The sequence below is a fragment of the Furipterus horrens genome, unplaced genomic scaffold (genome assembly GCF_987537825.1).
Source record: "Furipterus horrens unplaced genomic scaffold, mFurHor1.1.pri manual_scaffold_13, whole genome shotgun sequence".
In the NCBI taxonomy this organism is placed as follows: Eukaryota; Metazoa; Chordata; class Mammalia; order Chiroptera; family Furipteridae; genus Furipterus; species Furipterus horrens.
The window spans coordinates 257,345-279,974 of record NW_028327183.1 but is presented as its reverse complement, the minus strand read 5'-3'; the positions used below and the strand labels follow the sequence as shown (position 1 = coordinate 279,974).

The window sequence follows — 22,630 nt, the reverse complement described above, 5'->3', positions numbered from 1 at the left end:
GACGAGCAAAGGTGGGAATGGAAGGCAGCTGCGGCGCCTTTGGGGGACAGGTGCCTTCTGGGCAGCACCGAACACGAACACCTGGGGGCCAGGTGTCCTCGCTGGGGAAGAGCCCAAAGCCGGCTCGGTGCGTCCCCAGGCCGCAGACGACACGAGGGCAGAGAGGACTTCGGCGCGGGCCTTGGGGAACGGACACGCCGTCTGGATTTCACCCCCCAGTTGTGTAAGTCTCCGGAGGGTCAGAAGGTTCTTCCCTTTTCCGAGCCCGAGCGTCATGCAAAGACGTTCGGTGTTCGGCAGTTAAAGCTCCGTCACCACGTGTAGGCACAACACGGAACTCGTCAGTAACACCGCGGTAACCGTGGGGGTCGCGTCGTCAGTTACACGCGTGTAAATGCTCACCCACCGAGCTGCACAGCTGGGACTAATGTAACGTGGAAAACAAAAGGCTTCGCGAGGCCAGAATGGCTGGTTCGCTCCGGTGAAACACCTGCCTCTGATGCGCCGACCTGACCGGTTTCCGAGTTGGGCGGCGTCGGGACTTGCGCTCACGTTAATTTGCAGCGGCAGCGCGGCCCCTGCCCAGGCGGCTCCTCCGCCGCGTAGCTCCCACGCGCCTTCCGCCGGCCGCAGCCGGACTGCGAGCCCCGCTCCCGCCGCCACACAAGCCCGGCCTCCGGGCGCCCGTCGCGCTCCCGAGCTCGAGCTCCGAAGCCCACCCACCTCCCGCCGCCGAGGGTGGAGCCCCTGGGCCCCACGCCCCCGCCTTCCCGCCCGCGCCGGCGGTCGTCACTCGGCGCCCAAGCCGGGTCAGACGCCGGGGTTAAAGCCGAAGGAAGGCGCGAACCTCAACAGCCGCAGCGCCTCGAAAGGCCCGAGGTCCTCTGAGGCCCCCGGTTCCCTTGGTAACCGCTGCCGAGGACGGAACGCCCCCGGAAGCAGGAAGGCGCCTGCGCCGAGGAGCGCCGTCTGCGCCTGCGCACGCGGGAATCCCGCTCTGCGCTCGGCATGGGCGAGCCGGAGCCGGAGCCGGAGCAGATCCGTCTGAAGTGTATCCGTTCGGAAGGCTTCTTCACGGTGCCTGCGGAACACAGGGTGCGACCCGGGGGTCTCTCGGGACATACCCGCCCTCGTCGGCGGCAGGGCGGGGCCGAAGCGCTCCGGGCCCCCAGTGTCGTGCTGCAGCGCCGCGGTTTCCGGCACGGGCGGGACGACAGTCCCAGAGGCCTTCGCGGCGGGCGGGGAAGCCGGCGGCCGGCCGCGGGGAGCGAGGGGGCGGGCCCGTCCTCCAGCCGCGGCCCTTTCCGAAAAGCGCAGGCTCCGGGCTTGTTTCGCACCCAGGACCCCCGGTGTCGGAGGAGGGTTTCCCTGTTGGAAGCCTCGGAGGCGTCGTCTCCTGGGGCTGCGAACGGAGCTGCCCGGCGCCCAGGGACCTGCGCGGGGCTCTGCCTGTGTCCCTGCCCCGCCTCCGGGGCTGAAGAGGGTGCAGGCTCGGGGCGTCGAGTGGTTTCACCGAGGCCGACAGCTCGTGCAGGGGCGGGTCTGGGCCCCTCGGTGCTCCGCAAGGCCGGCTCGCACGTGCAGTGGGGATCGTTAGCAGCTGCGGCCGAGGGAGCCGCCGCAGGGGCCCCGGTTCCGGGGGCTTCAGGCCCGCTCCGCCGGCTTCCCCGAGAGCATGGTTCTCACTGGGGCCGGGAAGAAACGGAGGAAGGGGCGCTGTTCCTGCCGGGCGGGGGAATGAGGAGCAAGGCCCCAGGGAGAGGGAGTCAGGGCATCGGGTGAGGAAGGAGGGCTGCAACCGCGGGAGGGCCTCCTGGGTCCCGGCCCCTCGGTCCCCGCAGTCGGAGAGGGACGCCGGGGAGGGCGGCCAGAGGGCGCTGTTAGAACACGTGCTTCGTGGACCTGAGGAAAAGGCTCCCTCGGGCACACGGTGAAGGTGTCGGGGTGCAAGCTGTACGCCAGGACAAAGACCCAAAATAGAGCGGCCAAGTGCAGGACTCCACTCTGCTCCCCCCGAACCTTCCAGAGAGGCAGCTGTCTTCCACGAGGTGGGCCAAGCACTCTGGTGGTCTCGTGTCGGCCGGAACTTAGTCACAGGGCTACGAGGGAGGCCAGGGACAGGGCCCCAACTGTGTGGCTGCCTGTCCCTGGGCAGTGCTTCCTCGCTCCCAGGACGAAGGCGCTTCCACCCTGGTGGGGGTTCTTCCTGAAGACCTCAAAGCTGCTGCCGTCCTCGTGAGTTAGACCAGTGCTGCTCATAGGCGCTCCAGTTTCCTGAACCGTCCAGTGGGGTCACTGGGAGCCACCTGGTGGCCGGCCAGTGCAGCTGGGGTGACCGTTAGATGGCACGTGCCTGCACCGAGGGATTGAAAGGCGGCAGTGAGGCCGCCTTTGATGGTACATGCAAGTGTCTGGCCCAGGATCTTCCCTTTTTCTCATTAGAAAAGCCCGAGTGTGTGGTTGCCTTTCTGTTCAGTGAGTGAGACGTAAGCAGTAGAAATTACGTGTGAAACGCCATCTTCAGTTGTTCCCGTAGCTGCCGAGTCCTTGCCCTGCCAGCGCCTCTCTCTTTCAGCTGGGACGGTGCCGGAGCGTGAAGGAGTTTGAGAAGCTGAACCGCATCGGGGAGGGCACCTACGGCATCGTGTGTGAGTGGCCCAGACGGGAGCCAGGGGCGCGGGCAGGTGGCAATGGCTGTGGTAGGGCTGGAAGGAGACAGCGGAAACCTGTCCGAGCAGTTGTTTCCCTGAACAGCCGTACACCCGGTGGCTGACGTGTCACCGTGAGTGGCCGTAACCGTTAGCACGGGCAAGTGCAAACCTCCCCAAAGCAGCTAGAGCTGCGGCAGCTGCGGCATTGACGTGCATCACCCTGCTGAGCGTTTGGAAGCTTCGCAAGTCAGTGCAATGCTTTGGGGAGCCATCTTTGCGCAAAATAAGGGTTTTTCCACGGTGAAGTACCTGATTGGGTATTAGCACTGCATACTGACTCAGAGAGAAGCTGACGGGGAGCGTGTTGTAACCAGGCCCCCTGTGCCCAGTGCGGATGGACCACACGTCTAGTGGGGACACAGGTGTTGGCTGCGCAGCGAGGACCAAGTGTCACTGGCATCTGGTTGTCAAAGGAGAAGAGAAAGGGAAGTCCCAGGTGTCAGGAAGAGGCTCCTAGGTGGCACAAGGCCATGAGGTCAGAGAGTGGGTTTTATTCCATCACGGATGCGTTTCTGTCCCAGATCGGGCCCGGGACACCCAGACGGATGAGATTGTCGCCCTGAAGAAAGTGCGGATGGACAAGGAGAAGGACGGTGAGTGGGGTGGCATGCCGGACCCCTCCTAGCTCAGAGCCGGAGAGGCAGGACGGTACGGGGTAATTGAGGCTCCTTTAGGGCCGGACCCTCAGTACTGACAGTGCACGCAGCCCTGCCAAGACTGTGTAGTGGTTGAGGGGGGCTGATCTCTGGGGGCTCCAGCTCGTCACCTCAACCCCTGCCCCTGTAGGCTGCAGTCCTGTTCTCTGTCTCCCTCATCTTCTCCCTCAGCTCAGCGCACACAGGGCCTTCTCTGTCAAGACCCGCAGGCACCCCTGCGTGCTCAGCACCCCGCACTGCCCTGGCCGCTGGGGTCAGTGGTCAGTGCACAGGGCTGCTGCCTTGTGTTTGGTGAAGAAAGGAAAGGTTCGCGGTGCTTGTTGGGATGGCCGCAGTTCTCCCTGAGCTAGCAGGCGGGGCCTTGGTAGTGGTCAGGTGGGCTCACCGAGGTGGCTGGTTTCAGGGGTCCCCATCAGCAGCCTTCGTGAGATCACGCTGCTCCTCCGCCTTCGCCATCCAAATATCGTGGAACTGAAGGAGGTGGTTGTGGGGAACCACCTGGAGAGGTGAGCGGTCTGCTGGCCCCGTGCAGGGCCCTGCTGAGCCCACCGCTCAGCCCCCACCGGGGAGGAGGTGTGAGGTGGCAGGGGTCTTCCCCTCTTTTCTTCTAGCATCTTCCTGGTGATGGGTTACTGTGAGCAAGACCTGGCCAGCCTTCTAGAGAACATGCCAACACCCTTCTCTGAGGCCCAGGTGCGAGGTGGGGGCCTGGGGGTGGCCTTCACGAGTCCTTGTCCGGCACATTTGTGCCAAACAGGGCTCGCCCTGACTGTCCCGGCCTTCTGCACAGGTCAAGTGCATTGTGCTGCAAGTGCTCCGGGGCCTCCACTACCTACACCAGAACTTCATCATCCACAGGTGGGGGCTCTGGCGGTCCGGAGGGGCTGGGTCTCGGGGAGCTGGGCAGCATCAGCCCGGAGGAGGGCGGGGCCTCAGGCGTTTGTGTTGGTGTGACGTGGGGAAGGGTGGCCGCCAGTACCGACCGCTGCTCCCAGTGCATCATTGCCCAGAGTCCAAACGCAGCAGAGGTGCTGGGTGCGCGGCGCCCCTCCGGGGAGCCGATGGCGTGAGTGCAGTCGAGGTCCCGAGAACCACCCTCCTGGACTCTGTGACACAGGCCAGGAAAAGCTGGGGCTTGGCGGGGTGGGGGTGTGCGTGGAGTAGGGGACATCCTGAGGCCGGAGCAGGACTCCGCCAAGAGCAGGTCCCTGTGCCTGAGGCCTGGCTCTGCTCCAAAAGGCACTGAGCGCACTGGGGTCCCAGCTGCCACGTGCCTGCACTGCCCGCTCCTCGTGTTTAAAAGGTCCCCACAGGAGGAGCCGGGTGGGGCAGTGTTCTGAGTGTCACTGGGACAGTGGCGAGCAGAGTGCCCGTGGAGCCCACTTCCTGGGGCCCTGACGTCCCCTTCCCGCCACAGGGATCTGAAGGTGTCCAACTTGCTCATGACTGACAAGGGCTGTGTGAAGACAGGTGGGTGGGGGCACTGGCTCTGCAGTGGCGTCTTGTGCGGGCCCCTTGGGGCGGGGGCTGGGGGGCAGGGCCGTCCTTCAAAGCACCCTGAGTCTCCTCCCTCCCGACTCTCTGCCTCTGTCACAGCGGATTTTGGGCTGGCCCGGGCCTATGGCATCCCAGGAAAGCCAATGACGCCCAAGGTGGTCACGCTGTGGTGAGTCCCTCAGGAGGGAGGCGTGTGAGGCTGGGTCTGGGCAGCTCCCCAGCAGCGGGGTGCCCGGCCTGGTGCGGAGCTGTCTCAGGAGTGGGGGACACTGCCCTGCCTGAAGGATGGGGGGACTCTGGCATCAGACGGCACCTGCCACGTGTCTAAGAAGCGGGAGGACTACAGGCCCACTGTTGTCCACGGCGCCCCCAGGAGCCTGCAGCGACAGCAGCTGCCCCACAGTGCCACCTGCCTGTGCAGAGCCCCGTGGTGGGGGTGGTCCTGGAGGCCTCAGCCACCCTGCTGTGCAGGCCACCTCAGGCCCCCGGGAAGGCTGGTGGCCGGCAGGAGTGCCGCACAGGTCCGCTGTGCCCTGCAGAGACCCAGGCACTGCTGGTGTGAGATAGGCCCTTCTGTTCGCAGGTACCGAGCCCCAGAGCTGCTGCTGGGGTCCACCACGCAGACCACCAGCATTGACATGTGGTGAGAGGTGGGGTGGGGGCTGTGGGAGCCGGCAGGAACCGAGAGGGGCTGGCGTCTGTGCTCCCAGCTCCCAGGGAGGTGGGGTCCTGAAAGGAAGTGTGAAAACGTAGCGCGTGGGCCCCGAGCAGCGAGGTCCTCAGAGTGCAGGCCCCACCCTCGTGGTCACCCAGGGAGGCCTGCGGGGACCCAGTGCTGTGGCAGCCCACCGCGACATCCGTGGGAGCTTGGCTTTACCCTCTGACCCCGCTCTGCCCGACAGGGCCCTGGGCTGCGTCCTGGCGGAGCTGCTGGCCCACAAGCCCCTTCTCCCCGGCACTTCTGAGCTCCACCAGGTGGACCTGATCGTACAGCTGCTGGGGACGCCCAGTGAGAACATCTGGCCGGTGAGTGCCGAGCCCCGCCCGCGCCCAGCCCGCGCGGCCGCCTGCTGCAGCTCCTGTGTCCGCAGGGCTTCTCCAAGCTGCCGCTGGCCAGCCAGTACAGCCTGCGGAAGCAGCCGTACAACAACCTGAAGCACAGGTTCCCGTGGCTCTCGGAGGCCGGCCTGCGCCTGCTGAACCTGCTCTTCATGTACGACCCGAAGAAGAGGTGCGGGCCCTGTGGGCAGAGTGGGGCTCCCTCACCCCAAGCCCCTCCAGGGTCTCAGAGGAGGCCACACTGCCAGCGAGGTGTCCCCCCAGACCCGTGCATTGTGGGCCAGGCGCCCAGGTCTGGTGGTCTCTGCCCACCCGGGTTGCAGAGCCTGTCCTGAGGTTCCCATCAGTGTCGGGGCCCAGACCCTTCCCACCTGCCCTTCTGCCACTGGGGAATGGGAACCAGGGGCTGCCGAGGCGGGCGGGCCTCTGCAGGGCCCAGGGCGCGCTGATGGAGGGCTGTGCCCTGCAGGGCGACGGCCGGGGACTGCCTGGAGAGTTCCTACTTCAAGGAGAAGCCCCTGCGTGAGTCCCCAAGACCCCTCAGACTTGGGCTGCAGCGCTTTCGGCTGGTGGCCTTTCTGTCCAGGGCAGAGATGTGGGGGCAGCCTCAGGGACACCTCACGCCCCCAGCCCATGACGTCTGGTGGGCTCCTGGCCCAGGCCCTGCGCAGGTGGCATCTGGCCACTGGCCACAGACACCGTCTGCAGGTCACAGCGTTGGAGCAGAGAGGGTACAGGGGGGCCAAGGAGCCTGTCAGGAATGCAGGGTGGGGCTCAGACCCCACCCCGTGCTGACAGCTCCCTCCCTGCAGCCTGTGAGCCGGAGCTCATGCCCACCTTCCCTCACCACCGCAACAAGCGGGCCGCCCCAGCCCCGTCTGAGAGCCAGAGCAAGCGCAGCAGGCCCTGACCTCCAGAGGACCCTGCTGGCCAGCCTGACGGGCGTCCGAGACCCAGCCCGACCCTCAGCCAGACCCACTGGCTGCTTCAGCTGACCGCGCAGATTCCTGCTGTTTGCACGCACCACTGCCTCAGAACAGCTGGCTGTGGATGACGGGGGGGTGCACCGCGAGGCTGGCCCCACTGGGCTGTCGTGGTACCATCCGGTGGCCTCACTGGGTCCTGCCTGTTGTCATGCCCATGGGGCCCATCTCTGAGGGCGTTGCTGGCTTGGGATGTGCAGCCTCTCAGGGACAGTGTCCCTCACTTGCTCATCACGGTCTGCCTGGGGCAGGGAGAAGCTGTGGTGACCCCTGGGCAGGGTTGGCAGGACTTTGTGAGTGGGGTCTGGCCCATGACCACGGAGACACCAGAGCAAGACCCGGGGCCGAGGCCTGAGCCCCCAGGGGAAGCACTGTGGTTGGTGCTGCAGGAACTCGGAGATAAAAGCTTTCCTGACAGATGCACGTGGGTTCAATTCCTTTAATGTACGTGAGGTCTGTCCTGGGGCCTGATGAGCTGGGAAGGAGGGGGGGTGGGGTGGGGCATGCAGACCACTCCCCGGTCATGTGAGCGAGGGGTCCCCAGAATCTGGGAGAGGGGCTGCACCTTTCACCATGGCCTTGGAGCCAGCCATGTGTTTACTATTGGACCTGGGGTGGGCTTCATGGGAATCTGGGTGCTGGTGCCTGGAAGTGGACTCACAGCTGCAGACTCCGTCAGCACCCACCCCTGCTGCTCCTCTCCCTGGGGTGAGGCCTGATGGGTTCTCCTCGGCCTGTGGAGCTTCCCTGCACAGCTGTGACGGGGGCAGGTCAGCCGGGCGTCTGACGGTGTCCTCAGATGGGGCCCAGCAGAGCTCAGGCTCAGCGTCTCCCCCAGGCCCCCCCGGACACGGGGGTGGAGGCAGCACATCCCAAACCACAACCTGCGCAGAGCCGGTCGCTGACCGCTGGGCCCTGCTATGCGGGAGGCAGGGCCCTCCAGGGAGGCAGACTTTGGCCTCGACTGGGACATGGACTAGACTATCCAGCCCATTTGGGTCTGGGTGCTGAGCGGGGTGGTGTGGAGGCAAGGGCTTTCCATGGGAGCAAGACCCCGCCTGCCTGTGGGCCTGAGCTTGCCACACCCCCCTCGCGGGGCCCAGCACTTTCGCCGCCTTGGCCCAGGCCTGCGGAGGGACAAAAGCCAGAGAAGCACCATGGAAACACTTCTCCCAGGAAACCCTGAACCAGGGCCTACGGCCGGGCCCCAGGGCTGTCATAGAGCAGCGCGTCCACCTCCGCACGCTGCAGCCAGAGGCGCTGCTGGGTGTCACCCAGCAGGGTGTGCAGCTCATGGCCCCGACGGCAGGCGGGCAGGGTGGCGCAGTGGGCAGTGTGCAGCTGACGGCACGTGTGGCAGCAGTGGGCGGGCAGGACACCAGGGGCCAGGCAGCTGTGCACCTGGTAGCCCGGGGACTCGGGGACAGGCCCATGCATGGGCCGGGGGCTCCCAGGGCCTTGGGGAGCGGCCAGGTCCCTAGGCTGACTCGGCAGCTCTTGATGCAGGGCCAGGAAGGAGAAGGCTTCAGGCTCCAGCTCCTCTTCGTCCGAGGCCCCGTAGGGTGGACTGCTGGCTTGCTGCGACACCGCAGGCTCCTCCAGGGGCTCCCAGGCCTCACCACCAGCACCCCACAGTTTGGCGCTCTGCTCCCAGAGCAGCGGCCGATAGGCGGGCTCCAGGGACGGTGAGCCTGGGCCTGGGGAGGGCCCTCCGGACAGGCTGGCTTCCTCCGAGCTCTCGCCGTCCTGCAGGCCCCGGTACAGGTCCTGCTCGGCCTGGAACACGGCTGGGGGGCCCCGGGGGGGCAGGGGGGGCGGCTCCTCGTCGCGGGCCCGCCGCTGCTGCAGCCACGCCACGCAGGAGGCCACGTCCACGCTGGCTCGCCGGGCCCGCAGGAGCTCCTCGGCCGGCAGCACGCTGGTGCCCAGCTGCTGCAGCACCTCGCCCAGGATCTCACACTCCAGCCGCAGGGCAAAGCAGCCCAGGGCCACCTGCACCAGCTGGCAGGCCGGCGGCGGGGCGGCCACCGTGAGGCAGTGGTTGTCCCGGGGCACGTAACCCATCTTCTGGAAGCTCTGGAGGAGGAGGTCTTCTGACAGGGCGCCCTTCAGCACGTGCACATAGCCCCCTGAGAACGTCTGCAAGGGAGGGGCCCATCAGCAGCAGTCCAGCCTGCGTGCTCAGCCGAGGCCAGCTTCCCGGGCCACCAGCCACCCTCGCTCCAGACGGCAGTGCCGCGCAGGTGACCAGACAGCGCCTGGCTGTGCTGACATGCAGGGCCCCCCCGGGACTCACCGACTGGGCAGCCCTAGTCAGCACAGGTTAAGACACGAACACACTCTTCTGGCTCATCAGTCAGAACAAAATCAAGCTCCCTACACTGAGGAGTCTCACTGCCTTCTGGGCTGCAAATTGTGGGAGCAGCTAGGACACTTGTCAGGATGGGGCCCTGTGAGTGCTCCTCTGCTCACAGCTTGTGACGGTCCCTCTGTCAGCTCGACTGTGGCAAGCACTGTACCAGGGCTCTGCCCTCCCCTCACGAGCAGCCCTTAACCTGGACTGTTCTTCAGTCCATTTAGGAAATGGGTTTGGAGACATTAAGGAGCTTGCCCAAAGCCACACAGCCAGGAGCCAGAACCAGACTCACCCAGGTCAGCCCAGCACCAGAGCCCAGGGGTGCCTCAAGCCCATGGGGCTGGCCCTGTGCACTCCCCGCACCCCCTTGCCCTCTGAACAGATGAATAAAATTCCTAGAACCCCGGAGCAGCTGGTGTCCTCCACGAGCGGTGGGCTCCAGAGCTCACCTCCCCAGAGAGGCTGCCGCTGCCATGGCAACCAGTAGAGGCATTGCGCCCACATGCCTAGTGACATCATCGCCTTCCTACTCTTCTAAATTAGCACGGGGTCTGCCCCTCTCCTGCTGGCCGGCAGCTCACCTATGGGGCCAGTGCACAACCTCCATACCTGGGCCGAGGGGTGATAAAGATTCATGCCCAGTTTGTGCCCCCAGCCCTGCCTGCTTCCTACGGGTACACCCACCTGGCTTCATTCTCTGTAAATGGAATCGGCCCACATCCTGGATGGATTAGGGTGACCATGGAACCTCAAGTCCCTCCCGTGTGCCTGTCCTAGGGTTTTATGGCAACCAGGGCCAAAAATTCACTTTGCAGAGGGCAGTGATGGGAACTTTAAGGGACAGGATGCCCATCCAGCCCACGTTCTCAGCGCCAGGAGTGCCCAGGGCGACCTTGGCCCCAGAGCTACCCGAACTCTCGCAGAACCCCTGAGCCCACTGGGCTGAGGACACTTGAAAACCCTCGTCCGCGACGCCGCGGTGGCCCTCGGCCCGGCGCCCTACCTTGATGGTGGTGAACTCCTTCCTCCAGGGCAACAGGTACAGGTGCACGGCGGCCAGCTCCAGCAGCTCGAAGGCGCGGGCCAGGCCGCGCAGTGCGGGGGCCAGGTCGGCGCGGCCCCAAAGGCCGTCGGTGAGCAGCGCGAGCGCGTCGTCCTGCAGCGCCCCGTGCAGGTCGAAGTCTTCCACCAGGATCTGCCAGAGCACCGCGCGCAGCGACGGGTCCCCGCACACGCCCGCGCGGCCGCGCCGCAGCCCGCGCTCCAGACACAGGCGGTAGTCCTCGGACAGCGAGCTGCTGCCCATCTCAGCGCGCGGGCGGAGGGCGTTAGAAACCAGGGGCCCCTCCCGCCAGCTGTGTGCCCCCAGAGACCGCACCAGCACTCACAGGCCCCCCTCCAAACTGGCGACCTCGCCACCTGAGCAGCCCCGTTACCTACTGCGATCTCCTTCCTGGAGACTCGCCCCGCCCCTCCAGCTCAGTCCCCGCTCCCGAACAGGGAACCCCTCGCCACCAGAGCCTGCTGTGAGCTCCGCAGGCGCCCCCACTACCTGCCTGTCCCCAGGGGGTGCCCAAGCGCCCGCCGCTCAGCTCCAGCCTGTCCCCAAGCAAGGCGCTTCCGCCGGCGCCGGCTCCGCCCCTCGGCCTTGGCCGTGACGCTCGGGGTGGGGCTTGAATCTGGCACCACCCGCTCAGCGAACGCGGGTGGGTGGGGGCCACACAGGGGCGCGGCCTTTCTCGGGGGCGTGGCCTGTCCGTTCTGCGAGGTGACCGTGGTGCACCTGTCCCGCCACCTGTCCCGGCCACGCCCGGCCGATCCTCCGCGAAAGATTGCGTGCGGGCAGAGCGGGCGTTCAATAAATGGGTGGTGTATCCCACCGAGGAGGCGGGCACCGGGGCTCAGACAGCCGCACCCCACTATATCCGGCCAGTCCTCGGGAGCGCTCGCTCGCCTTGGGGAAGCAGGAGGAGCGGAAGGAAGCTCCTCGGAACCAGCTGGGATGGGAGCAAGATGCAGGGTGGGGCTCCCCCCTGGAAGGGCGGGACTCTCCACCTTACCTGGCAGGGCGAGTTGAGCGGGAGGGTGCTGGCCGGTCGGGTCCTGCGGCGCTGGTGGGCAGGGGAGACCATCCCACAAAAGACCCTGACAGGACAGGGGCCCCAGGGGCCCACTGGCGTCAAAAACTGGCCTGCTGGGCTAAAACCCAGCTCTGTGATCACGAGAGGTGGGCTGCAGAAGGCACTTCACCTCCCCGTGGATCAGCTACCTCCTGGGGTTCTCATGAGGGGCAAGCCCACAGAACACCTGGAACACTGGCCCAGTAAATACCAGTGGTCACTGTCTTGTTAGAGGATTTCCCAAAGGACCTGAGCACCACTCCTGTGACCAGCGTGTTCAGACCCACGCTGCCCGCTTCCATGGCCCCTCCAGATGCTGGGCTCCCTGCTTCCCTGCCAGGCGCTGCCCAGGCTGGGGCCCGGCCACCTGCTCTCCCCTCTCCCAGAGTCGCAGGTGCCACTGCTTGGGTGCCACATATGTTCGCCAGCTGGAGCAAAACCGGTTCCTGAGAGCCCTTCGGGCTGTGCTGAGGGATCAGTTCTGCCCAGGTATGACCTCCACTCGCCCCCTCCAAGGCCCGCAGAGTATCCTGCCCAAGGGGGGCACCCCAGGGCTCTCCCAGTCCTGCACGGAGGGCTGAGAGGCAGGCCTGCTGTGGTGGGTGGGCCGCAGTGGTCCCTGGAAGTTTGGCCCTTGCTGGTCGGCCAGTGAGTGGGGAGCAACCAAGCTACATAGAGCAAGACGTCAGTGACCTTTATTTTCAGCCAGGTCAGTGGCTGCTGGGGACACACAGAGTCAGACCAGGCTGTGGGCTGCAGGCAGGTGCTGACCCCCATGTTTGCACCAACCCAGAAAGGGATGTGCTAGGGTAGTCACCTGTCACAGGATGTCCAGTGCCTCCGGCAAGGGCGGGAATGTAGCTCAGCGCCCCCAGACACAGGCGGGTGCCCAGGTATGCCGGGGCCCTCAGAGGAGAGTGGAGTGGGCAATGCCCAATAAATAAACAGCACAGTCTCAGACCACCTGGGCCCCAGGCCCCCAGGGCCGGAAGGCTGACGAGCTCTCTCTCTGACTCTGACAAGAAACTGGCTCAGGGAGCTGTCACCGGACAGGAGGTCCAGCCCTTGCTCCGCCCCCGCGCCCCCCAGGGAAGCCTGCAGCTCCAGTTCCCTGCCTGGGCCACTCAGAGGCTGGAACAGGAAGGAGAAGGGCCTGGTTCCAGAGACGGGTTCAGCTTATCCCCATCCTGTCAGGAGTAGCCCCTGGGGGCAGATGTCCCGTTCGAGTGGGGACAGAAGCAGCAGAGCCCCGTGCAGGTGCCTCCTGGACAGTCCTCAGTGGGTCCCCTCCTGCTCTACCTGCCCAGGCCGGCCCGGGGCAGCAGCTCCACGTAGCTCAGGGCGCTCTGCAGAGATGTCAGGCAGTAGCCCCCCTCTCCAATCAGGTACCTGTGTGGAGGCGGCACCTGTCATTGAGGGGATGTGAGGAGGCCCCAGCGTTCTAGAAGGGGCATCTGACCTCGGGGGCAGGACCTGGACACTGGGGGCCCACAGGGGCTGAGGGAGGCTGGGCAGGGGGACAGCCCACTCCACAGGCAGACACTGCTTTGGGCTCGGCCCCTGCTCTCCCACCCTCAGCCTGGCAGTGTGCAGAGTGGGGGGTGGTAGAAAGGGCTGGGGAGAGGGGCTCCCACCCCTCGTGGATGAACTCCTCCAGGGCAGCGCACTCGGAAACCAGCTGGGGGAGGCCGCTTCTGAGCACCACGAAGGACAGGATGGGCAGCAGGTCATCAGCACCGCTGCTGGACGGAAGCACGACTGGCCGGGGGCTCCAGGGGCCAGGGGACCACTCAGTCACCAAACCCCGAAGCCCCAGCTCAGTCCCTGGAGAGGTCCTGGGCTTGCTGGCTGCTCTGAGCACTGAGGAGCAGCCAGGCCATCCCAAAAAAAGGCCCCTATGGAGGACAGGTGGGGGTAGCTGCAAGCTCACAAGCTTGCTGAGCCTGGAGTGCAGGAGAAGAGCGGGGAGTGAGGCCCTGTGGGGTCCCCAGAACCCCAACCCAAGAGCCCCACAACCCATGGGCTGCGGCTCGAATCCTCTCACACCACAAGTTCCTTCCTGCTCGTGGCCCGGCCCCCACGTCCCTGGGCACCCCCAGCGGCAGGACACAGACAGATGCCCACAGGAGGGGCTCATGAGGGCTGCAGCCAGACTGGGAAACCCTTCTCTCCTGGAACTGCCACTGCAGTGACTCACTTGGAAGCCAGATGGCAAACAGGTGAAGGGGGCCTGTGGGGGCCAGGCTGGAACCACCCCCTGCCCTGCACGCTGGCCCTGGCACCCGTCTCCCTCTCTTCGGCTGGTGCTCCTCCCTGCTGACCCCACACTCAGCTCTGACTGCTACCCGTCCATCACCTGCAGGATCCTGGTTGTGGGTACGTGCCACAGCCCAGCCACCAGGCTGCAGGGACAGGTGCCCTCAGGATGACCCTGGCCCCTGGCGCAGGGGGCAGAGCCCCTGCAGGAACTGTGGGAGCACCCGCGCAGGAGGCTGGGGCCACAGGCAGGCCCTGTGAAACTGACGCCGGAGCAGGTGTTAGAGCCCTGGGCCCTGGGGTGGGCAGGGCAGGGGCGATGCAGGAGCCCCGGGCTGGCAGCTCTGCGCAGGGTGCAGGCTGGAGACTAGCTCAGCAGCTCCCCCAGGCGGGCAACACAGAAACCAGCATGTGCCTCTAGGGTGAACAGCCCTGAATTTCATCAGAGCAGCCGGAAGGCTCCCGCCCCTAACAAGTCCCAAAGGGAAGTCCTGACCCAGAGGAGCGGGAATGTGTCCTCCGTCCGCAGGGCTGGAGCCCGGTCCTTGTGCTCCCGGGACAATGAGTTGCTAGGGGGCAAAAAACTGGCCCTGGTGCCCGGGCAGAGTGGGAGCGTCCGCTTTTCCCAGCCTCTGGGGGCAGCCGCCCCTGCGCCTCTGCCACCAACGCTGCGCACCCCAGGACTCACATGGCAGCTGCGCCCGGCTGGGCTCCGGCGTCGGGCGCAGGCTCCTGAGCCCGGTGGTAGCCCTCAGCACAGGAGCAGATGGCCCGCAGGGTCCGCACTGCAGCGCAGAAGTGAGGCTTTGGGTGAGGGGTGGGGAGCCCGTCCCAGGACTGCTGGCAGCCAGAGCAGCTCCCAGCACCCAGCACCCACCCCGCCCCACACCCATGAGTGGCTGACTGCCCTCCCCCACCATGGACACCCCTCAGGTCACACAGGACACCCATTGGACAGGAGGGCCTGCAGCTCCCAGACAAGCACACAGGTTGCAGGTCACCCACTGGGATGCTGTCCCCCTGCCTCCTCCCAACGCCCTCACCGATGCACTCCAGCTTCTTCTGGGGGCAGCTCTCCAGGACCAGCAGTCCCAGCTCCTGGGCTGCTGGCCAGTAGGGGTAGGCACTGACTCCCAGCTTCTCTGGGTCCCGAGGGAGCAGCTTACTGGGGATGCCGAGGGTGGCCGGGGGGGCGTTCCTGTAGAGCTCCATGCTCCTGCTCAGGGCGGCCTCCCGGGCGCGGTGCACACTCCTGGGGCCGGGAGAGGCCAGGCTCAGCGGCCCGAGGGGCCCTGCACAGGGCACAGAGGCAGGGCGGGGGCAGCTGGCCAGATCCCGAGTCTGGGGAGGGGGGACGTGGCAACAGGCAAGCAGGAAGCAGCTGACATGTGCTCAGAGCACAGCACCAGGGAAAGCACAGTCACTAACGGGCCCCCGGGTGGAGCAGGGGCAGCGACAGGTGGGGAGACCCGTGAGGCCTGGGCGGGGGCGGCACCTGTAGAGGGCCAGCAGCAGGGGCCACAGTGGGGAGAAGAAGGGCTCCTCGATGCAGGCCAGGCAGCGGTCCTTGGAGGCAGCCGTGTTCAGGCCTTCGAAAGCCAGGAGGGTCAGCGAGAGCAGCCTGTCTGCTGGGACAGAGCCGGCACAGGGCACGTGGGGCCCCTGGATATCCCCAAGATGAGCCCCTCTCCCACCACCTCTCCTCTGCCCCCCAGAGGCAGCCTTGGTGTGGCCGGGGGACACAGTCAGCATCCTGGCGCAGTGGGGTGGGGAAGGCATCTGCCTGGCCCTCCCTCCATCCCCTTCACACCAGCCGCTCCTGAGTCCACGTGGCCTAGGGTCTGAACCAGGATCTGGCCCCTTGTCCCACCCCTGGGTGATCACAGGGCCTTGCAGAGGAGACAGGCCTGGGAAGGAAAGCTGAAAAGGGTTTATACCCAAAACTGCAGGAACCAGGAGAAACTTTAGAAACTTGAAGAAAAGACACCTCAGCCCCAGAGAGATGCGGTACCCTCCTGGGGATAAGGGAGACCTGCCCAAGAAGATGGGGAACCCATTCAGGAAGGAGAGGGACCCGGCTGAAAAGATGGGGCACCTTCCCCAAGTCCCTGGGAGAGCACAGGCCCCACAGGGAGAGCAAGGCCCCCCAACTACCAGGCCTGCATCGCTGGAGCTTAGAAAACCCTGAAACCCTTCCTCCCTGTTAGGGACTTGGAAGCCGCTGGCCACCCTGGGCCCCACCCTTTGGGAACCCAACACTATTCTCAAAATGGAAAATGCTGGGGAGGGAACCCATCGTCACCACCTGGGCGCACACATGCAATGGTCTTTTGTTTGGAAGGAGGAGCCACTGGCTGCCAGAGGCTTTCACGGCAACCCTTCCTCAAGCAGCAGACGTCAGAGGGCCAGGCCCATGAGCACACAGCCAGGGGCGGAGGGAGAGCTGGGCCCACAGCCAGCCCAGCCGCTCCCAGAGGCAGGTGGGCGCCTGTCTGTGCAGCAGGGCGTCTGGCCGCAGAGGCGGCGGGAAGCAGCTCGGGCCGCTGCCGCTGTCCTGCAGGACCGCGCACTCACCCACGGCGTTGTGGATGTCTTTCACGGTGCTCCTCAGCTGCACCAGCAATGGCTCCTCCTTTGCCCCCGAGGTCTGAGGCTCAGGCCGCGCCCCGGGGCCCTGGCCCCACCTCTCAGAAGTGGCCAAGAACTGTTCCAAGTCCTCGAAGGAGCTGTCCTTGCCCACCTGGGGTGAAGGAGGCCCCTTGGGGCTGCTATCCGCCCCACCGTCAGGGAGCCTGGGCTGGAGTGGGGGTGTCGGGGGACTGGCAGGGGGCCTGTCGGGGGGCCGCGTGGCTGGAGTGGGCTCCAGGGTCGACAGCATGCAGTAGAGGCTCTGTGAGGGCCGGAGCCGCCGGCTTCCAGGAGCCAGCAGCCCGTCGGCGTCCGGGGGCAGCGAGCAGCAGCCAGGGGCTGAGGCGGCCACAGCCGCCCTGCTCACGACCGGGTACAGCGCCCGGTACACGGCGCACTGCAGCTTCTTCAGGAGCTGCGAGATGGGGTGGTCGGGAACGCTGCAGGCAGAAGAGGGAGGCTGCGAGTGTGGGCGCAGCTCCGGGAGCCCACCAGGCCCAGGAGGGGCTGCAGGCCCTTGCTGAGCTCTGGCCTGGGGGCTGAGCACGCGGACGCTCCTCCCACACCCCTCCTTCCAGGGAAGCATCTCTCCTATTCTTTCCTCGAGAGAGAATGCTGGAGATAAAGGCTGAGCCATCCCCCCGAGAAAGCAGACAGGCACAGACGAGGCCGGTGGAGGGCCTGGGGCAGCCAGAGGCAGGGGGCGGGCCGCGGGGCTGGGCAGCAGTGGCCCCGGGCCTCCTCAGTCGCCCCTTCCCCTTCCAGCCCTGTGGGTCAGCAGCCAGAGAAGGGCCTGAGGACCCTGGTACCTGAGCAGGTGGGACAGCAGGCTGGTCACCAGGGACAGGTCCCCGGGGCTCCTCTTGAGCTTGGCCCTCCAGAGCTTCGGCCAGTCCTACGGGAGCATGACAGGACCCCAGAATGGGGCGCCCCATCTCCCTGCACCACCCCCACCCCCCGCCACAGCTGCATCCCAAAGACCAGGCCACTCTGGGGTGCAGGGAAGATCCAATGCAATCAGGCCCAAGTGGCCCCCGCACCCCCACCCGCCCCGGCCCTGCCCCATGGGACTCACGTGGTCTTGGTCATATTCGAGGATGGCCGCATAGAGGGCCCGCTGCTCCCGCTCCTCCGGGGTCAGGGCAACCTGACTGCAGAACCTCCTGGGGAGGGAGGGCGGGGGCCTCAGGCTGTGGGTGGGGAGGGAGGGGGCCCCACAAGTCCTCCCCGCTACCCTGAGGCCCGCACAGAACTGACGCACCTGTTGGCAGCCTCCTGGAGCCGCAGCCTGCGTTCCTCCATCTTCCTCTGCAGCTGGGGCCCAGTTAAGGCTGCGTCTGAGGCCCCACATGCGTGTGGAGCCCAGGCAGTTCCAGCTCCCAGCGGACACAGGAGGCAGCAGGTGGGGGCACTGCCTCGGCCTCCCAGGAGCTGCAGTCCAGCCCACGGGCTGGAGGACGGGTACCCACTCAGGGAGGGAAGGCAAGCCCTAGGCACTTGAAGGATGGAGAAGCGGCTGTGGGCACTCGGGGGTGGCATCAGGATGGTCTTTGCCAAGGTCTCAGGGGGCGAGCAGAAACATCTCCCAGTACAAGCCTCTCCCAAGCTGGAAGAGTTCTGCTCCCACGCCCGACCCAGCGACCCTGCCACAGTTACCCGCCCACCCCCTTCTCTCTCACAGGAAGGTCACATCCTGAACTTTCCCCTCTGGACCCCAAGGGTGGATGGGTGGAAAGGATACAGTCTCCTCCCGGGCTCTGGCGATCACCAGGTTCTCCATCACCTGCCGCTGCAGGGACAGGGTCTAGGAGGGAGGAGGGAATGAGGCCTGCTTCCCTCCCCCACCCACACTGGCCTCCCTGGGACCCGCTCACCAGCGAGGTCTTCTGCAGCGCCTGGCTGGCATCCAGACGGGCCATCCGGGCCTCATAGGCGGCCTTCAGCTTCTGATTCTGCAGGGAAGCCTCCTCCAGGGGCGTCAGCTCCCTGCAAGTGGTGACGAGCTAACGAGCCCAGCGATGGCCTGAGGGCCCTTCCTGCCCAGCCCTGAGACCAGAAGCTGAGGAAGTAGTGGCGGGCCAGGCAGGACATGTAAAGGAGGGAGGAGGTCTTGCTGGGCTGGCCGCTGCCCCCGAATTACTGTTGGGGATCGCGTATTCTGAGGTCAACTTAAGTCACGCTCAGATTTTCAGCTGCGTGGGTGTTCCATGCCCCAAACCCCCCGGTTGCTCAAGTATCAACTGTAATTTGTTGTTACTGTTCCGACTTAGTTGTTAACAATAATTTTGGTATTATAGTTTCCATTTCATTTGTACTTGGGTCTTCATTTGCTAGGTCACATTTTATAGTTTCTGGCTCCCTGCAGGTATTTCTTCCCTCTGTTGTAGGTATTTAGGTATTTTCACACTCGCCTTTTTATTTCTCTAACTACAAAGAGCCTGATTGTTTTATACACTGTGTCTGATAACTCGAAGACTTCGTGGGTCTATTTCTGCTGTCATCCCTTCAGAGTCTTATTCCTTTTTGTGCTTGGTTACCTTGGACTGTGTGCCATTTATTTCATGAGGCTGAAGGTGCTTTTCTCCAAAGACGACCTGCATTGTGTCTGCCAGACACAAGGGTGTTTCCACGCTGGGACCCGTTTTAACCATGCTCACCATGGTTAGCTCCCCTGCCCAGCCTCCCCATGCAGACTCAGCCCACCTTCCACTCGGCCCATCTTACTTCTTAGAACTTTGTGGCTCCACCACCTGAAGCCTCTGGAAGATCTCAGGCGGCAGAAATGGGAGGAGCTTCCCCCCTTCATCTGAGCACACACGGCGGTGTCGGCTGGCAGGTGAGGGGACTGGAGCAGCCGCGGGCAAGGCTGGCTTCAGGCATGCCTTCCCTGCAAGGCCACGAGTCAGCACAGGGTGCCCCACTCCACAGAGGGGACCGTTGGTCCCCAGGAAAGCATGCTGCTGAGACCCACCAAGCTTGGCAGCTGTCAGCTGGGCCCTCTCCAGACACTGCTCTGCCAGCTTCAGCATCTTCAAGGTCTCCAAGGGCACAGCCTCCCCAGCTTCTAGGGAACAAGGGACAAGAAGACTGGTTATTGTCACCTCAATCACTAATCAGATTCTTTTGTTGTTGTTGTTGTTTTAAAATATTTTATTTATTTATTTTTAGAGAGAGGGGAAGGGAAGGATAAGAGGGAGAGAAACATCAATGTGTGGTTGCCTCTCGTGCGCCCCCAACTGGGACCTGGCACGCAAACCAAGCATGCGCCCTGGCTGGGAATCGAACTGGTGACCCATTGGTTCACAGCCTGCACTCAATCCACTGAGCCACACCAGCTGGGAAACTAGTCAGATTCTTGCTGGGATAAAACCAAGGGCAAGCTTGCTGTCTCCTGGCCTCCACCTCCTGGGCCAGCCACCCACCCCCGTCTCTGACCATCTGCCCTGGGCTTCTGAGTCTGGCTAGCCCAGCATCTGAGCAGCTGTCCTGTTTTCTTGGTTGGACCGTCAGAGCCCTCTCTCTACCTAACAGGGCATTTCCTGAATTTTAATTTTAATTTTTAAAATTTAATCTTTATTGTGTTTTTTCCCCATTACACACACCCGCCATGGGGTCTTTTCTTCTGAGGACTCCACTCGCTCCTACAGCCCCTCCTCCAGGTGGGCTGCCGGTCATTGGCCATTTCACAGACACAGCTTCATCACGCATTTCCAGGCCTCTGGCTGTGCTCAGCCCACCCTGGCACCTCCCCACAGCTTCCATTCTGCACCCCACCTCTGGAGACTGCGCCTATCAGCAGACAAGAGCTACAGGAACTGCACCCGAAAACCCCCAGATGCCACCAGCCCAGCGCCTGACCCGCCTCCTGCTCCCTTCACAGCCCCTCATCACACACTCCTACTGAAACTGCCCTCACCCCCCATGTCTGCCCTATTGCAAGTGCTCCCCAACGCCTCAGAGTCTCTCTCCTCCAGGCCGGCCCCCTCCTGCCAACGGCTGCTGCCACCAAGCCCCTCCCAGTCCTCAGTCCCGGTGTGCCCAGGCCCAGCTGGGCGCCCTGGGGCCTCCCCCCCACCCCCCGTCCCTGAGCACTGTGCCTCTGTGCACTGGACTGCGGGGCACTTCAGGCAGGACGTGCTCCCTCTCTGTTGCCCCCTCACGGGTCTGCTCCTGCTCCCACCCCCTCTCCTGCTCCTCCCAGCAGCTCCCCATCTCTCCCTCCGCCGAGTCTGGTGAGGGACAGCTTTCAGGGACACGCCGGGCCCGCCTGCCTGCTGGAGGTCTCACCGCTGCTGTCCTCGCCACACCCCCGGGCGGCCCCCCTGCACAGAGATGGCGGACCCTCACAGGGGAAGGGCCCCGGCTCCACCAAGGCCCTGCCTGCCCCAGGGCACCGAACCCCCTCCAGTCTGCCTGCCCTTCCTCGTACCCACTTCCAACTCGGGGCGTTTGTAGACCCCTCTGCTGGGAATGCTGCCCCCAGACTGAGCTCAATCACTCCCCCTGGTATGTCCCTGAAACCCTCCAAGGGCTAAGGTGTCCAAAATCCGCCTGGCCCAAGAGCAGCCGTGAAGCCGAGAGCTGTACCTTTGGTGGTCTCCACTTCTTCCAGCAGCACCTGGGAGATATAATGGATGCTCCTCAGGTATTCGGCATATGCCTCCTGCGCCCAGGGGAGAGAAACGGCAGGGGTCAGGCAGGCCTGGCCAAGGTTCCATCACTTCTTCCTGCCGCCCTTGTGGGAAACAGGAACGGTGGTGTCTGCTCATCTCTGAGACACACCTGGGCATCTAGCCTGAGGGGATGAGCTGAGGAGCCAGTCTGCCTGGGGCACAGACACTGTCCCTCTCCTGCGGCCTTGAGGGAGAAGATGCCCCTCTGGGGGTCCACGCCTTCTCCCGCTGCCTTTCTCTCCAGCACAGGAAGGAACTGAGTCTCACTCAGTGTCCAGGGGAAGCAGCACCCAGAGCTGCCGTCATTTTTCACTCTGTGCAACAAGTTTCCTTCCTGTGCCTTCCTTCAGTGGCTCTCCACTTTTTTTCCTGGGAGATTAATGAGGAAGTGGTGTTGCAGATATCAGAAGCACTCTCTGGCTTAGGTTCTGGGAAGTCCCTTTCCTGAACCCCACTGCCTGGGTATGCAGGCGCCCAACACCTAGAAGGACTGCCAGTTTCAAGGGTGCGAGCATCGTGCTGGGGGCTCCCTGAGCAGAGCGCGGGCCACCTGGAACCCACCGCGCGGTGCTGATCCTCGGGTGCTGCACCCCAGTTCTCCTAAGTCTACACCTCAGAGATCGGGATCCCACGGGCTCCGGGAAGGGTTTCTGACTCGTGGGGCACCTGCTCCCCTAGAAAACCAACTTGGGACTTGGGGCCAGCAGGGGACTGAGGGGCCGAGATGCGTCGCCCCCAGGCTCCGGGGCAGCCCGGTGCGGCTCGGCCGGCTTTTCCACCTGGCCGCCACCCTTTGATCGTTCTCGGAACCAGGCACAGCCTCCCCGCCCGCGGCCGAGGCGCCTGGGAAGACGGCACGGAGGATGCCGTCCCCGGTGGGAATCGGGTTAGCTCCACAGCATTTGCCCGCAAACACGCACACACGCACGGGGCTGCCTGACAGGCGTGGGTTAGGGACGGCCTCGCGGACCCCGCGGTGCCCCCTTCACGGATCAAAGCGCGGCTCTGACCCCCGCCCTGCACAGGCGCGAAAGCCGAGGACCGACGGGCCTGGGAGCTGTCCAAGGTCAGAAGCCGACACCCCCGTCCAGCGCCCCGCTGCCGCTGCGGGGTCCTGCCGGCGCCCACCCCGCGGCCCCGCCCTCGCCCACGCCCACCGGGCCGGCCTCGCGCGGGGGCCGCCCCCGCCGCGCCGCGCCGCGCCTCACCCGGGGTCGGTTGCCGGTGTCCAGCTCGATAGCCGCGTTGGCCAGCTTCATGGCGCACTGCAGCGGCTTCGCCGCGCCGTCCCCGGCCGCAGCGGCCATGGCGCCGGGCGGGGGAGGCGGTGCTGGGTGCCGAGGGGCGGGGCGGGGCGGGCGGCCAGAAGGCCGGAACAAAGAACGCCTGGGTGCGGGCGCCGCCCGAGCCGGGGACCGCCGGAACCCGCGGACCGGCGCGGCCGCACTTCCGGCTGCCACGCCCGTGCCGGGCGCCGGGCGCCGAGGGCGGAAGAGACAGAACTCTCCGATACCCTCTTCACGCAGCTGCCACGAGCGTACGAGTTGCACAACCGGCCCCCTCGTCCCACGTCCGCGACACGCCGGGCGCGCGGGCCCCGCCCCTCCGCCCGCCCCCCGCGCTCCCCGCCCCGCCCCGTGCTCATCACGTGGCCCCGCCCCGCTTCCAGGAGCCGAGCGGCGCCGAGCGGC

General features: G+C 65.2%; 3 protein-coding genes across 8 annotated transcripts; 1 reads left to right on the top strand and 2 right to left on the bottom strand.

Moving 5' to 3' along the window:
• The first annotated feature begins 938 nt into the window (after positions 1-938).
• On the top strand, positions 939-6,981 carry CDK10 (cyclin dependent kinase 10). Of its 5 annotated transcripts, none has more exons than XM_090261445.1 (13): positions 943-1,095; positions 2,576-2,648; positions 3,233-3,304; positions 3,771-3,873; positions 3,979-4,060; positions 4,158-4,225; positions 4,785-4,837; positions 4,964-5,033; positions 5,448-5,507; positions 5,767-5,890; positions 5,956-6,077; positions 6,393-6,445; positions 6,736-6,981. In XM_090261445.1, exons 1-13 carry the CDS (start codon positions 1,009-1,011, stop codon positions 6,831-6,833), a joined length of 1,065 nt encoding a protein of 354 aa, XP_090117571.1. In that variant the 5' UTR covers positions 943-1,008; the 3' UTR covers positions 6,834-6,981. The 5 variants fall into 5 exon arrangements, with proteins under 5 accessions (XP_090117572.1, XP_090117571.1, XP_090117569.1 ...); XM_090261443.1 differs by having other exon boundaries at positions 3,955-4,060; XM_090261442.1 differs by having other exon boundaries at positions 3,955-4,060; positions 5,956-6,095.
• Positions 6,982-8,100: 1,119 nt separating this feature from the next.
• SPATA2L (spermatogenesis associated 2 like) lies at positions 8,101-11,304 on the bottom strand. Its single transcript, XM_090261441.1, has 2 exons — positions 10,266-11,304; positions 8,101-9,045 (listed from the first exon to the last, which is right to left on the bottom strand). Exons 1-2 carry the CDS (start codon positions 10,566-10,568, stop codon positions 8,101-8,103), a joined length of 1,248 nt encoding a protein of 415 aa, XP_090117567.1. The 5' UTR covers positions 10,569-11,304.
• Positions 11,305-12,055: 751 nt separating this feature from the next.
• VPS9D1 (VPS9 domain containing 1) lies at positions 12,056-22,287 on the bottom strand. 2 transcript variants are annotated; one of them, XM_090259397.1, is made up of 15 exons: positions 22,148-22,287; positions 20,854-20,929; positions 19,238-19,330; positions 18,991-19,153; positions 18,141-18,252; positions 18,008-18,070; positions 17,528-17,580; positions 17,342-17,429; positions 17,076-17,161; positions 16,209-16,706; positions 15,134-15,880; positions 14,682-14,890; positions 14,327-14,423; positions 13,017-13,121; positions 12,056-12,771 (listed from the first exon to the last, which is right to left on the bottom strand). In XM_090259397.1, the coding sequence occupies exons 1-15, from the start codon at positions 22,244-22,246 to the stop codon at positions 12,678-12,680; spliced, it is 2,583 nt and encodes an 860-aa protein (XP_090115523.1). In that variant the 5' UTR covers positions 22,247-22,287; the 3' UTR covers positions 12,056-12,677. The 2 variants fall into 2 exon arrangements, with proteins under 2 accessions (XP_090115523.1, XP_090115524.1); XM_090259398.1 differs by having other exon boundaries at positions 13,017-13,124; positions 15,134-15,263; positions 16,213-16,706.
• Positions 22,288-22,630: the final 343 nt, after the last annotated feature.

Excerpts from the sequence above, each read along its gene's own strand:
- CDK10 (XM_090261442.1), top strand. The coding sequence starts at position 1,009 with ATGGGCGAGCCGGAGCCGGAGCCGGAGCAGATCCGTCTGAAGTGTATC. Across the intron at positions 4,838-4,963 it reads CAAGGGCTGTGTGAAGACAG|CGGATTTTGGGCTGGCCCGG; the intron begins GTGGGTGGGGGC and ends CCTCTGTCACAG. Across the intron at positions 5,034-5,447 it reads CCCAAGGTGGTCACGCTGTG|GTACCGAGCCCCAGAGCTGC; the intron begins GTGAGTCCCTCA and ends TTCTGTTCGCAG.
- SPATA2L (XM_090261441.1), bottom strand. The coding sequence starts at position 10,568 with ATGGGCAGCAGCTCGCTGTCCGAGGACTACCGCCTGTGTCTGGAGCGC. Across the intron at positions 9,046-10,265 it reads AGGAGTTCACCACCATCAAG|ACGTTCTCAGGGGGCTATGT; the intron begins GTAGGGCGCCGG and ends CCTCCCTTGCAG.
- VPS9D1 (XM_090259397.1), bottom strand. The coding sequence starts at position 22,246 with ATGGCCGCTGCGGCCGGGGACGGCGCGGCGAAGCCGCTGCAGTGCGCC. Across the intron at positions 19,154-19,237 it reads GCTGACAGCTGCCAAGCTTG|GGAAGGCATGCCTGAAGCCA; the intron begins GTGGGTCTCAGC and ends GTGGCCTTGCAG. Across the intron at positions 14,424-14,681 it reads GAAGAAGCTGGAGTGCATCG|TGCGGACCCTGCGGGCCATC; the intron begins GTGAGGGCGTTG and ends TCTGCGCTGCAG.